The 14,299-nt window shown below is 46.2% G+C and overlaps 1 protein-coding gene across 1 annotated transcript in view; it reads left to right on the forward strand.

Moving 5' to 3' along the window:
• Positions 1-7,441: 7,441 nt before the first annotated feature.
• The window catches only part of Jmy (junction mediating and regulatory protein, p53 cofactor), a 72,566-nt gene continuing 65,708 nt past the window's right edge, over positions 7,442-14,299 (forward strand). Inside the window, exon 1 of the mRNA XM_059276373.1 lies at positions 7,442-8,701. Within this exon, the coding sequence (XP_059132356.1) occupies positions 7,679-8,701 (1,023 nt within the window). The 5' untranslated portion in view covers positions 7,442-7,678. The remainder of the gene's footprint in view (positions 8,702-14,299) is intronic.

Here is a 14,299-nt window from a genome sequence, read left to right on the forward strand (position 1 = left end):
ACTACTGGGGAGTTGTAAAGTCAAGATTGATAGTAGTCAAGGCAGATGTGGACAAGCACTGTGCAGACCTCCCTTCAGAAAGGAGAAACTTGCTACTCAGTTGCGTGAAATAAGGCAAGAACCTTAGGATTCCAGATTCCTCGAAGTTTTTTTTCTTCCTTCCTTTCTTTCTTCCTTCTTTTTTTCTTTCTTCCTTACTTTTTTTTTTTTTATACAGAATTTTGCTATTTTGCCCAGATGGCCTCAAACTTCTTGCCTCAGCTTCCTGGATTATAGATTCCCGGATTATAGATGGCCACCACTACAGACTAGCTTATCTAAGCTTTTAACCGAGTTTAAACAGTTTTTTTGTTTTGCTTTGTGTTTCAAGACAGGGTTTCTCTGTGTAACAGCTCTGGCTGCCCTGGAACTCGATTTGTAGACCAGTCTGGCCTTGAAGTCCCAGAGATCCAACTGCACCTGTCTCTGCCTCCTGAGTGCTGGGACCAAAGGCATGCCATGCGTCACCACTCCCCAACTGTCAAACACTTCTTGAGTGGCCTTGGCCCGTGATAAATTGTGGCAAAGGCTGTCAAGGTCGCATTCTTCTAGGGGTATTCCCATGCAATGACTGAGCAAGGTTTTCCTACCAGTGCCTAACCATTCCCACCCAGCTTGCCTATTCTCTGACGATCATTGCTGCAGGCCTGCCCCCTGGTTTGACTTCTTGCTTGGAGGTCTGAGTTATAGGTAGTTGTCTCCTCTGCTCAACCCAGTCTCCATTTTTCTTTCATAGATGTTGCTATGAATTATTATGCGGCAGCCCCCCCCTCCCCCCCCCCCCCCCCCCCCCCGTGGGTATCCCGTGAGTGCAGGGAACCATGCTGGCAGATGCACACCATGCAGGGCATGGCGGCCGCTGCGGCCAGTGATACACAACCCAGACAATGCATCCACATGGAGAGTTTATTATAATAGAGAGATAAAGAGGCAGAGAGACAGAAAGAGAGAGAGAGAGAGAGAGAGAGAGAGAGAGAGAGAGAGAGAGAGAGAGAGATTATGTTAGGACACAGGCTGGCACCAAAGGGGTGGGGTTTCAAGGAGCAGGTCAGAATATTAACAGATGTTCATTTATAAATGTTTATATTCTTCATTCTCTTGTGGCTTGCTTCTCGGAGAGCAATGGTCCCAGAGAGTAGGGAGGAAGGTAGGTTTGGGGGACTGATTACTTACCTTCTGGTTGATAGCCACAAATACTCCATTCTTTTTGTTTTATTTGAGACAGGGTCACACTATATAGCCTTGGCTGATATGGAACTCATTATGTAGACCAGGCCAGCATCAAACTCACAGAGATCTGCCTGTCTTTGCCACTCAAGGGCTGGGACTAAAGGCATGCACCACTCCACCCAGCCAAGCACCAAATTCTTAATGCTAGGTGGGACATCAGCATTCCTGACAAAAGATGATAGTCACTAGCTGGCCAAAAGAGGTGGCTTAGTTGTTGAGTTATTGCTTCTCTTCAAGAGGACTAGAGTTTGACATGGCAACTTATAACCATCTATAACTCCCGTTCCAGGGGAACCCTTCACCCCTTTCTGGTCTCCTGGGGTACCAGCACAAAGGTGCACACACATACAAACAGACAGAGCACTCCTAAGTTTCTAAAGTGTTCCCCTGTGGTGGACTGAGACAATGTACCAAGGAGAAGAATGCCCTGCTATGTTGCTGTAAGGTTTTTAAACTGTAAATGGATGCCAAGTGTGGTACAGAGGCCAAGGCAGAAGGATGGTAGGCTCAAGGTCATCTTGGAAACCATAGCTAGTTCTTGTTTCAAAACAAAACAAAACAACACTAACAAAAATCAAATGGGGGGGAGGTAAGAGAGAGAAGATGGAATCATGCAATCATTGCAGCTCTTGCCCATGACCACATATTCCCCAACATGGACACTGATGGAATATACGGTCATTGGACCATGTGGTGGCCCCATACCCGTTTGTTGTAGAATTTGCTCAGAACTGGTGCAAGTTGAGTACATTAGGGTGTCCTAGGTGAGTGAATTAGATTCCGTTTACATCGAACTCACATCCAGGGATGACCATGAATGATGGGATGAGTAACTGTGTGAAAGACGTCTTCCCAGCAGGCAGAGCTCCACAGGTGTACACCTAGTCATCCACAGTGTAAAAGGAGAGGCACAGAGTCAAACTGTGTATAGATTAGTGGACAGTGATGAGTGGTCAGGAACCTGGAAAGAGAAAAATTAGAATATCAGAGACGAGAAGTTAGGTACAAGGATACGAGAATGAGCACGAGGCATGAAGGGTTTTAAAAACCACATTAATGCCCTCTAGAAGGCACCTGTACAGCACGGGCACCAAATAGCCAAAATACCTTGACCTGTTGATTTCACTGTCATGATAAACAGGTGAGCGTCTGCAGTGACAGAGGCAGAGTTTGTGTATGGTTTGGAAAACGTGGATTCTGCCAGGCATGGTGGTGCACACATTTAATATCGGCCTTTGGGAGCTAGAGGCAGGCAGAGCTACATAGCAAGTTTCTGACCGCTGGGCCTACAGAGTTCCATAGCGAGGCCCCGATCCCCTCCCATCCCCCTCACCAAAGTATGTGTGGGGAAAACATGGATGCATGGATTCCCACCTACTGAGGCTGACCTAATGAGCCTGATTAGATGGTTCACCTTGTCAGCAAAAGAAGACAATGCTGAGCCCCTGTGTAGCATTATTGTTTGAGGAGTTCGTACTTAGAAGCAAATGGAGTACTACACGAGATCCCTTTCCTTTATTCGGGAAGGGAATTTTCTTTTTTTCCCCATAGGAATAGATGTTTTATCTGAGTATGGGATTGCCTTTCCTGCCCCCAGAGTATTAGCCAGTTAGACAATCAAGCCACTTATACGATGTGTGGCCTACAGATCCAAAACACCATAGGGTCCAATCAGAGGACCCACTTTACCGATGTATTATAAACTGCCTTCTCTAGACGTCACTGGATAGGTGTAGTATTGGCTTGGTATGATGAAGGCACAGTGAAAGTACCATCTCAGACATTTATAAGGCATTATGTCCCCAGCAGGAAGAATACATGTATCTGAGAACCAAGAGAAAGAAGCGAGAATGGCCTTATTCCCTACACTCTCGGAGACTCCAAGGAGGTCACCACGGTTCTGGATTCTGCAGGGTTAGGGGTCTTGGTCTAGACAGGGATTTATTTTTGCCAGGGACATAGCAAAGGACCCACTGAACTGTAAGGCAATATCTTCCATTGCATATTTTGAGTTCTGTCAACCAGGGAAAGATACACAATCAGTGTCATAAGAGCTCCTTGACCATGAGCAGTTGGAGGCAAGAGATTGATGGGAGCGGGGAGGCACGCCTATGGAACTCAAGTGATGCACTGGGGTGCCTGACCCCTGGTAGACTTCTTTCTTTTCTCTTGTTTTGTTTTGTGAGACAGGGTCTCAAGTAGCTTAGACTGGCCTCAAATTCACTATGTAGTTGAGGCTGACCTGAGACTCCTGATCGGCCTGCCAAGTGCTAAGATTACAGGCATATGTCACCATGCCTGCTTAATTATAACATGTACAGTGATGTAATAACTACGGTGAAGATATATGAATAAAATTACCAGGATGCAGACCTCACAAGAATGAAGATTTGGGACATAGTACCAGGCAAACAACTGATGCTAGCTAGGAGAACAGGGGGCTTCGGAATGCAGAATGGGGGAGATAGTAAGTTAGGTATGTCCATGAAAGCAATTGAAGTCGTAGAGTCTGTAATAAGCCCTAACCTCCCTCTTCTATGTTTCTCCTCAAAAAAGAGGCTTACCACAGCCCTGGAAGAGCAGCTCCCCAAATGCTTTTATGAAAGAGCCATGTGGCTTACAGGGCAAACTGTACTGACATAGATATAAAGATGTGTGAATTAAATCCTTTTAATCCCGGCACTTGGGAGGCAGAGGCAGGTGGGTCTCTGTGAGTTAGTGGCTAGCCTGGTCTACATGGTGAGTTGCAGGCTGGCCAGCGCTACACCATGAGACTACACAGGGCTACCTTGCCTTAATAATAAGTAAACAGGTAAATAAATAAATAAATTAATTAATTAATTAATAAATGGCAGGCCCATTCCATCACAGTTACTGGATGAATATACGGTGGTTCCCGTCTATAATCTCAGGAGAGTTGAGGTAGGAGGTGGGTGAGTTCAAGAGCAGTCTCAGCTAAGTCGTGAGACTCCAACTCAAAATCAACTAAGCAACAACAGCAAAGGTTTACGCTTGTTATAAGAAGGGACAAACTGACAGTACTCAGCAGTTAGGGTCCTCTGAGTCCGTTTCAAGTTTTTATCTCACATTTTTCTCAGAGTGGTCCTCTGCCAACGACCAAGCAAGGCTTAACTATTCCCGCCAGAGATGGACCCCTAAAAGACACAATCTTTATCCTGGAGTTCAACAAACTTTGCCCTGTAAGGCGCTAAGTCCTGATTGGCCTCCAGTCTTTCACAAATGTTACTTACCCCCCTGGCCCTTCCAAGCCTTTCTATTCCTAGCTTCTTTTCAGGGTCTGTTTCTGGGGAAATCCAGTGGGGCTGGCAGTGGATTCAGAACCTGCTCCCTGAACTTGTCATTCACTCCCCCACCCTTGGGACTAACCCCCACTGTCCAGAGCTCCTGCTTTCTCACACACACAGTTAAAGTTACTCATTCCTTTCATACCCACATGGCATGGCACTGTGAGGATGGATACACTGTGTGCGGAAACGCCATGCTTCTTGAAAATCACAATTAAACTACTCGAGTTTCTGTTAAAAGGCCTAAAGTGTTAACGGATTTCCCAGATTGCCAAACAATCCTCAATAGTTTTCAAAGCCTTTTCACAGTTGGTGTGGTGTATGTGCTTTTTCTGTGGCGTTACTTATTCCCAGGGAGTGATTTACACACTTGACAATCAGATATAGACCTAAATAAAGAATTCTAGAGTACTACAGTAATCTATCATGGGGATTTGGTTTGTTTCTTTTCATTCTAGGATAATAATGACTAAGATAGAGGAAACATGAAACATGGAGACTTCTCTTTTGAAAAGGAACAGTGGAAGAGTGTTAGGAAAAAATACTTAACACCCATGTAACCATGCCCCCATCTTCCCCTTGCTGGTTTGGGATAAGATGCAATTTTATAGCTCTAGATAAATAGTACAATTAATAAGTGTACATAAATGTTGTTTCGTTTTGTGTGAGACTGGACCTGACTCTGTAACTCAGGTTGGCTACAGGACGCAAATGGTGGGATTACAGGTATGAGCCACCAAGCCTGGCAAAGATTTCTTTTAAACATATTTAGCTTGTATTCTCCAGACTCATACTAATATATAAAAATGTGTTTAACAAAGAGAGATGGTGATCATGTCAGTAACTGTATCTATAAAAATTTAGTTGTTATCTTTTTATCAAGACGAACAATTTCCTATATATATGTTATTGTTCGCATTGCTGGAGACTCCAATTTGCAGTGGGTTTTTTTTCCTTCAGCATTTTATTGATTTATTCATTTTTATGTCTCTGGAGACTGAACTCAAGACTTCACACATGTTCCTTAAGCACTCTAGCACTGAGTTACACCCCAGACCTCTTTCAGTTTTTTGTTTTAAGGTGGCATTTTATTTATTTATTTATTTGTTTGTTTGTTTTTTTGAGACAGGGCTTCTCTATGTAGCTTTTAGAGCCTATCCTGGAACTTGCTCTATAGACCAGGCTGGCCTCGAACTCACAGAGATCGACTGCCTCTGCCTGCCTCTGCCTCCCTAGTGCTGGGATTAAAGACGTGTGCCACCACCGCCGGCGGCATTTCATTTTCTAGCCTTAGCTATCCTGGAGTTGTCTGTGTAGACCAGGTTGGACTTGAACTCAGAGATCTGACTGCCTCTGCCTCCAGAGTTCTGGAATTAAAGGGGTAGGCCACCACATCCAACTCTCTGTCAGTATTTTCAAAATTTGCATGGGAGAGCTGACACAAATGCACATATAAGCTTTGAAAATACAGTTGCATACAAAGAACTGTACCAGGAGAAAGTCATTTTCAACTTTTTTTGCACATCTTCGAGTGCCCTTTTCTTTCTTTTCCTTTAATCTGGGAAGAGGCATGAGTTTCAAAGCAAATGTGTAAGGTCTACATGTTCAGCCAGTGACGGGATAAAATTTAGATGTCATGAAAATACAAAGCTGACAATGTAAGGGTAACCCAGCCGGTTTTATACAAGTTTTAGAAATGTGGATTAAAGTAAACCAACTAATTCCTATTTTGCAGATGACTTGAACGTTGACAGGGAAGATAACATCAATAACACAAACTGGATCATAAACCTACTAGGCTATGTTGGGAATGTTTCAACATAGTTTCGTATGAATAATTAGATTTTTATGGCTTGTCTTTGAAAGAAGGTCTTTTGTAGCCCGGGCCGGCCTTGAATTCCCAGATCTGTTGATTCTGCTCAACAAGTGTTGGGATTATAGTCATGTACCGCCATGGCAGGCTGATAAAACTTTTTGTTGTTTGTGCTCTCTGGGAATTCGGATAATTGAATACAACTTCAAAAGGGCCCTAGCCAAGAGGTTCTCAGAACAGTACACAATTATGAAAGCCGAAGCAATAAAAGATGGTTATATTGAGACGAACGTTCACACTCTGAGGCCGGGACTGAATTTTTCCTATTGTTCCTGTGTCCCACTGGGTTGTCCTCGGATACTTGTCCATCTTAAATTTTGTCTCGAGGATGTCAGGAGAGAACCGAACCCTTTGACTTAGCCTTCTGAACAGCCTGGCAGAGTTCCCATACGGTTTACTGGGTACTTTCTGAACACAGGTGTGTCCATCCAGACTCCTTCGGGCAAATGTGCACGTGAGGGTCCCTGGAAAAAGTCTCAGCGTCCCTCTCCGCCTTTGCTCCTCTTGCCCGGGCTTCAAGGCCACTCGTGCCCGTGGGCACAGCGGCCTCTCCCAGTGCCAGGAAGCTACAACCCGCAGCCGCCGCCAGCTCCGGGGCCCGGGAAGGAGGGGGCGGGGCTCGGGCCAGGAGCCCGCGGCCACGCGCAGGCGCTGCTGGGGGACGCGGAGGGGGCGGGGCGCCGGCCGTGGCGGCGCGGGCACGACGCGCGCGCGCCGCCGCCGCCGCCGCGTCAGCAGCGTGCCGCACGTGCCCGTGTTTACGTCCCTCGTGGAGCCGCCGACGTCACAGCCTAATGGCAACATTGTGGGGATGCTGAGACGCGGAGTTTAGCGAGTCTGGGCGTCTGGTTCCGGCCGGCTCGGCGCAGCGCGGTCGGCGGGGAGGTCGGCCCCCCGCGAGCGGCGGACGCGCGCCTCGGCGCATCCCGCAGCCCCGCAGCCCCGCAGCCCCGCGGCCTCGCAGCAGGCCGGCCCGGGGCGGCCCCGGGGCCCCCCGCACTGCCGCAGCGAGCGGCGGCTTGTCAACAGATCCGGCCGCACGTGACCATGTGAACTACCTGCTCCGGGCCGCGTATTGTCTCCGGTGAGAAGTCGCGCCACAAAGGAGCCGGTGGGAGAGCGGTCCGAAGCGCTAAGATGGCTGAAGGCGCCCGGCAAGGGTGAGCTGGGGGCGCGGCCACCGCGGAGACTCGGCCGGGCGGCCCCCCTCGGCCGGGCACTTGGAGCTACCATGTCGTTCGCGCTGGAGGAGACGCTCGAGTCCGACTGGGTGGCGGTGCGGCCCCATGTATTCGACGAGCGCGAGAAGCACAAGTTCGTGTTCATCGTGGCCTGGAACGAGATCGAAGGCAAGTTTGCCATCACCTGCCACAACCGGACGGCCCAGAGGCAGAGGAGCGGCTCCCGGGAACAGGCGGCCACTCCTGCGCCTGATGGGAGTCGCGGGCCCGGCAGCCCGGCGACCAGGGGCCGGCCCGAGGCCGCTGTTTCTGTCGCGGTGCACCGGAGCCCCGGGCCGCGCAAGAGCCCGGCCTGGGCCGAGGGTGGCTCTCCGCGCAGCGCGCGCAGCCCGCGGGGGGATCCTCTCCGGGGTCCGGCGGGCAAAGGACCGGAGAGTCCCCTGCGTAGCCCTGCGCGGGCCAAGGCCAGCCCGCTTCGCAGAGGCGCGCCATCCCGAGATGCGGCCGCCGCTGCTGCCCCGCCAGCCCCGGCAGCCCCGCCGGCGCCCCCGTTGTCGTCGGTGCGGGTGGTGAGTGCCTCCGGGGCGGTCTCCGAGGAGATCGAGGTGCTGGAAATGGTGAAGGAGGACGAGGCGCCACCGCCGCCCCCCGACTCGGAGCCGCCGCCGCCGCCGCCGCCGCCGCCGCCCGCCGCGGAGCTGGAGTCTGCGGCTGAAGAGTGCAGCTGGGCCGGGCTCTTCTCCTTCCAGGACCTGCGGGCTGTGCACCAACAGCTGTGCTCGGTGAACTCACAGCTGGAGCCGTGTCTGCCGGTGTTCCCCGAAGAGCCGTCCGGCATGTGGACGGTGCTGTTCGGGGGCGCCCCCGAGATGACCGAGCAGGAGATCGACGCTCTGTGTTACCAGCTCCAGGTCTACCTGGGCCACGGCCTGGACACGTGCGGCTGGAAGATCCTTTCCCAGGTGCTCTTCACCGAGACGGACGATCCCGAGGAGTATTACGAAAGCCTCAGCGAGCTGCGCCAGAAGGGCTACGAAGAGGTGCTTCAGCGGGCGAGGAAGCGCATCCAGGAGGTGAGTGTCTAGTCCGAGCGGCCCTCCTGGTCTTCCTGTCTCACTGTCAAGGGCTGGGGTGTGCGTAGTGTGTTTTACCCACGGCTTTCTTCTCTAGTTATCTCAGAGAAGGACCTTTGGGACGTCTTTAGGGTCCCCCCGCCTCCTAAAAGTACCCAGTTTACTAAATATAGGTAGAGACGAAAGAAAGCACTTAGGAGAATAGGTGTTCTGTAAACTTGAACTGAATGGATGTTATTCTGCCCCCAAAGCGACAATAACTTGCCCAGACATCAACTGTTCTTTCCAGGTGTCATGTTTATGTACTCAAAATAGTTGTCTTACGGGAACAAAGTTCATCTGCTTTTGTTCCCCTTGTGTGCTCTGGCAACATCGGCAGGTAGGAAATTTTTACCTTTCAGTGTTTTGCTGTGCTGAAAGTGTACCACTGAGCTACACCTCAGCCCTAAATTCTTTTGTTTTTCGAGACAGGGTTTCTCTGTGTAACAGCCCGGGCTGTCCTGGAACTCGCTTTGTAGATCAGGCTGGCCTCGAACTTACAGAGATCTGCCTGCCGAGTGCTGCGATTAAAGGTGTGCGCCACCACCGGCCGGCATCCTAAATTCATTTTTACGTGTGTTGACTTGTCCAAATGACAATCGACACAAATGTTTAGACTATGAAGGCTTTACGGATGGCTCAAGTTTCACTCCTGTTTTAGGGAGAAGGAAGGTCATGGGCAGAAATGCTCATTATGTTTTCCCGTATGTAGTGTGAAAACTTTTCCATACTCTTTAATTCTTTAAATAACAGGAAATAAAGGGCGGGATGCCTGAATGGTCATACATATGGAGCTCTGCAGTGTGTGTTTATAAAGTCATACCTCTTTACCAGCTTCTGTTGAAACTTACCAAATAAAAAGATAATTTAATAGCTTCTCCTAATGGACAGTATATGTAGTTTTTATTTTTGGTTTTTCAAGACAGGGTTTCTCCGCGTAGTTTTGGTTCCTTTCCTGGAACTCACTCTGTAGACCAGGCTGGCCTTGAACTCACAGAGATCCGCCTGCCTCTGCCTCCCTAGTGCTGGGATTAAAGGCGTGCACCACCACCGCCCGGCCTATGTAGTTTTTCAAAGCAGTTTACTATTCTAAGGTCACGATATATCGTGGTTGGGTTTGGGATGGAGAAAAGCTGCTTTTCATGGGTTTTTATTCCTGACGTGTCGTGTGTGTCTGTGTGTGTGTGTGTGTGTGTGTGTGTGTAATATATACATACACACATACATACGTGTACACACACACACACACACACACACACACATATACACATGTACATATATAACTGCTGTTCAGCCAGGAAGCTGGGACATTCTGGGTTTCTTTATAGAATATTAGGTGTTTTCTTTGCTAGACTTGAGTGGTTAGGAAATAATTATTTCTCACCTATACCACACACAGTACATTTACAACTTCTTTTATCAAAACTCTTCACTACAAGGAGCAAGCCTTCAATCCCAGCACTTGAGACTCATTCCAGAGGCAGGGGCAGGTGGATCTTTGTGAGTTTGAGGCCAGCCTGGTCCAGGACAACCAGAACCACCTAGTGTCACCTTGTCTTGAAGGAAAAAAAAAAAAGATTCTTCAGATTCTTCACTGCTTCCCTGTAGTTTACTGTATGGTAAACATCACTCATAATAATTGATCCTAGAACTCCAGGGCTCTGTTTTCATTTCCCCCTTTTTTTCTCACTTCCTGGAGACTTCTACCTTGATATCTCTTTGAACAGAGGTGACAAATAACATGATATTCTTTCTTCTAATGTTCATATTAACATACATTTCTTTTAAGCTTTAAAACGTTTTTATTACTCAATTATATGTGTGTATGCTAGTTTCTCAAACTAGAAATTGTAGATAGCTAGTGTTTTCCAGGCTAGAAGCTTTTTAATCCCTAGTTGAGAGCTGTCTGATTTCACCTTTAATGATACTCAAAAAAGGTGGTTATCTTTGTTTTGTAAATTCAAATGGATCAAAAATGAGCTAAAAATTTTAGTTTTCTAGAACTCAATTTTGAGGGCTAGTTTTTTTCTAAAAGAACACGTTTTCTTAGTTAGAAATCTATTAATTAAATATTTTATTCTCTTTAAGGTGTTTTTAATTTTTTTTAAAGTATTTATTTTTATTTTATATGCATTGGTGTTTTGCCTGCATGTATGTCTGTGTGAGGGAGTTGAATCCCCTGGAACTGGCATTACAGACAGTTGTGAGCTGCCTTGTGGGTGCTGGGAATTGAACCTGGGGCCTCTGGAAGAGCAGCCAGTGCTCTTAACCACTGAGCCATCTCCCCAGTCTTTTTTTTATTTTTTAAAGTAAGGTCTAATTCTGTAGCCAGAGTGGCTTGGAAACTCACCAATATGTAGTTCAAGTTGGCCTCAAACTCTTGATCCTCCTGACTCAATCTCCTGAGTGCTGGAATTACAGGTGTGAACCACCACATCTATCTGTTTGGTTCTCTTTAGCAGAGGAACAAAACAAAAGAAATTTTTAAAACCAATTTTTAAAGAATCTTTTTTTTTTTGTCTTGGGAAACTATTATAAATTCATTAACAACAAATATGTAAGCTTTTGATTCTTTCTGAAGTTGGCTAGAATGGTGTATTTCAGGAATAGCTCTCAATGATAACAAACAAGTTTGCCTGTAGTGCCTCCCCTGAATTATACTGGAAGATGGAGTGTGGGGACTAGTTAGTGATGTCTGCCATGGACATGCTGATGGACGTGTACCAAGAATATTTCTGATACTCTAAATTAGGTTGTTAATGTGTTCTCCTGCAGCTTAGATTCTTTTCTGTGTTGGTAGTTTGCTTTTGGGGTGGGGGTATGTGGGGTGGTTTGCAGTAGGCCAAGCAAGTGCTTTACCAAAAGAGCTGTAATATGTCCTCCCTTGATGACACTGGTTGGTGAAACAGGACTCTAGTCCAGGCTGGTCCTGAACAGCACAGGCTCCCTGGAGCACTGCATCTCACATCAGCCTCTCTGGCACTCAGTGATCCGCAGGCTCCACAGCTACTGTTTTCAAAGGTAAAATCTGTTCTGTAGCAATTGTATGTCACTTGTGTGAGTTCTGTTGAGTTTATTTCTATTCTACTGAATTTAGTGTTGTCTTTCCTCCCATATCTCAATCAACATAGCTTGTGGAATTGAACAATTTTTTTTTTATGCTGGATATGTCTGGTAAGTAACATCTTTTAACAGACAATACTTTGAAAATGTAGTTCTTGTTCATATTTTTCATTCTTCAGTGTCCTTGACTTTACTGTTACCTGTCCCCATAGCATGACTTTTCCTAGCTATAAAGTCCACACTTGTTTTTCTTCAAGATGATCAGTGACTTGCTTAAGAAAGGTTTTATCTTCAGGGTATTCAAGTACAGGGTCTTGTACAAGCCTGGCAAATCCTCTACCCTTGAACCACATCTCTAGCCCTCCCCTTAAAAAAAAACAGTGTAAAATAACATTGTAACGAAGGCCACTGACCTTGACTCTGTTGAATTCCCTGCTTTGCCACCACTAGTTAAGAGCACTCATCATTAGTGGATAAGATATGTCCTTTTAATGTGAAATTGTAGATAAATACAATTTTTAGAAGTTGATAAATGTATATTCTTCAGGGAAGATGCTTTAAAATAGATTAAAATTCTCTTAAAATTGTTAGTGTTTTGATTTTTGAGACGGTCTTCTTATGTAGCCCAGGCTGGTCTCAGGTTTATGATCCTCTTCCCTTAGCCTCCTGACTGAGGATAAGGTGAGTGTGTGTCCCAACTCCTGACTCGTTAAGACTTTTAAATACCAAAATGGAATGGGGGCTGGAAGCATGGTTTGTGGAGTGCGTGTCTGACGTGAAGCCCTGGTTTCAATCCCCAGCACCGGAACCTTGGTGTAGGATCCCACACCTGCAGTCTCTGCTCTTGGGAGGTGGGGGCAAGGAGGACCACAAGTTTAAGGTCATCCACTGTGTAGCAAGTTGAAGCCAACCTGGAATACATGAGACCCCGTCTCAAAAACGTAAAAATCAACAACATCCAGAACAAAAAGCACTCTTGCAAATTATTTGCTCTGCTATGTAAGGTTGTGACACTTGGAGTTTAATATTTGCAGTACCCTTAAGGTTTAATATGGGTTACCGGGCCTGTAGTGTCAGGCACTCAGGAGGCCAAGGCGGGAGAGTCAAATAGAGCTGGGGAGATAGATAGGTCAGTGGTAGAGCACTTGCCTACTGTGTGTGAGACCTAGGCTCAGCCCCTAGTACTGCAAAGGGAAGAAAAGTTGGTATGGGGAGCTTAAGAGGCCTTTCCTCCCATGTCTGTTTTCTACTGGAAATTTTTGTTCATGATTCACACTTGCAGATTATAGTGCGTGAGGATTTACAAGTTATACAGTAATACAATATTAATAAATTGTTTTTAGATGACAGATGCATTCTAAGATTATATACTAAAAGCCTCAGTCTAAAGAAAATGTAATATTTGTTATTTGTACTTTGGTCTTGGACTTTTTACATGGGTTTATTGTAGTATCTACTATTTATACAGTAGGCAGGCAATTTTTATATTTAGACAAGTGCCACCAAGGCCTCTTTGAACAGTGTAGCTAGCAGTAGATCTTAGTTGTTGAGCAAAGCTAAGGTTTGTATTACTGTGTGTGCACATAGGTAGCTTAAAGCTTAACTTTGACCTAGATGTATGTAGTAATGGTTTCTCGTATAATCATAGCTTATTTTATTTATTTATTTATTTATTTATTTATTTATTTATTTATTTATTTTTGTTTTTTGAGACAGGGTTTCTCTGTGTAGCTTTGGAGCCTGTCCTGGAACTCACTCTGTACCCCAGGCTAGCCTTGAACTCACAGAGATCCACTTGCCTCTGCTTCTGCCTCCCAAGTGCTGGGATTAAAGGTGTGCACCACCACTGCTCACCACCGCCTGGCTGCTTATTTTTCAAATGATGGATTTTGACGTTTCAGCTTGTGAAACTCAATTATGAGAGAGGCTTACTTAAGATCTAAAAATCTGTTTACTTTGGAATTTATTGTTTATATATATAAATATACTGAATTCTGATTTTTGACTTAAAACCATTGAGAACAGAAAGTGCTTTCAAAGAAGCACACTGAACGTCCTTGAGTCAGAACAGTCTGGATTTTTATTAGAACTCATTATTACTTCTAATGGCATGCTTACCTATTTAGTCTCTTAAATGAGAGGTGGAGAAATAACCAAAGGATGTCTTACAAATTAGGACATATGAAATCACAACTACCCGGCATTTATAAAGGTAGCTTCTAATAAGTATGGCGTAGACATCAAGCTCGAAGTATTCCTGGTGGAGCCCAGCTTGAATGCTAGACAGTGCTCTCTACCATTGAGTTGCATCTCCAGTACAAGTGGATGTCTACCTGTCTTATTGAAGTCAGAGTGGAGGCTTACAGTGGTCTGGGTTTGGCAGGGTGAAGCTGTTAAGGAGTGACAGAATTCTGATGTAGACCCAAGCCTATCTTACCAACCTCATGCTGCTTCTGCCAAAGCATGCTGCTTGTTTTGTTTCTTTTTCTTCCTTTC

This window comes from Peromyscus eremicus, chromosome 11, assembly GCF_949786415.1.
Source record: "Peromyscus eremicus chromosome 11, PerEre_H2_v1, whole genome shotgun sequence".
Lineage (NCBI taxonomy): Eukaryota > Metazoa > Chordata > Mammalia > Rodentia > Cricetidae > Peromyscus > Peromyscus eremicus.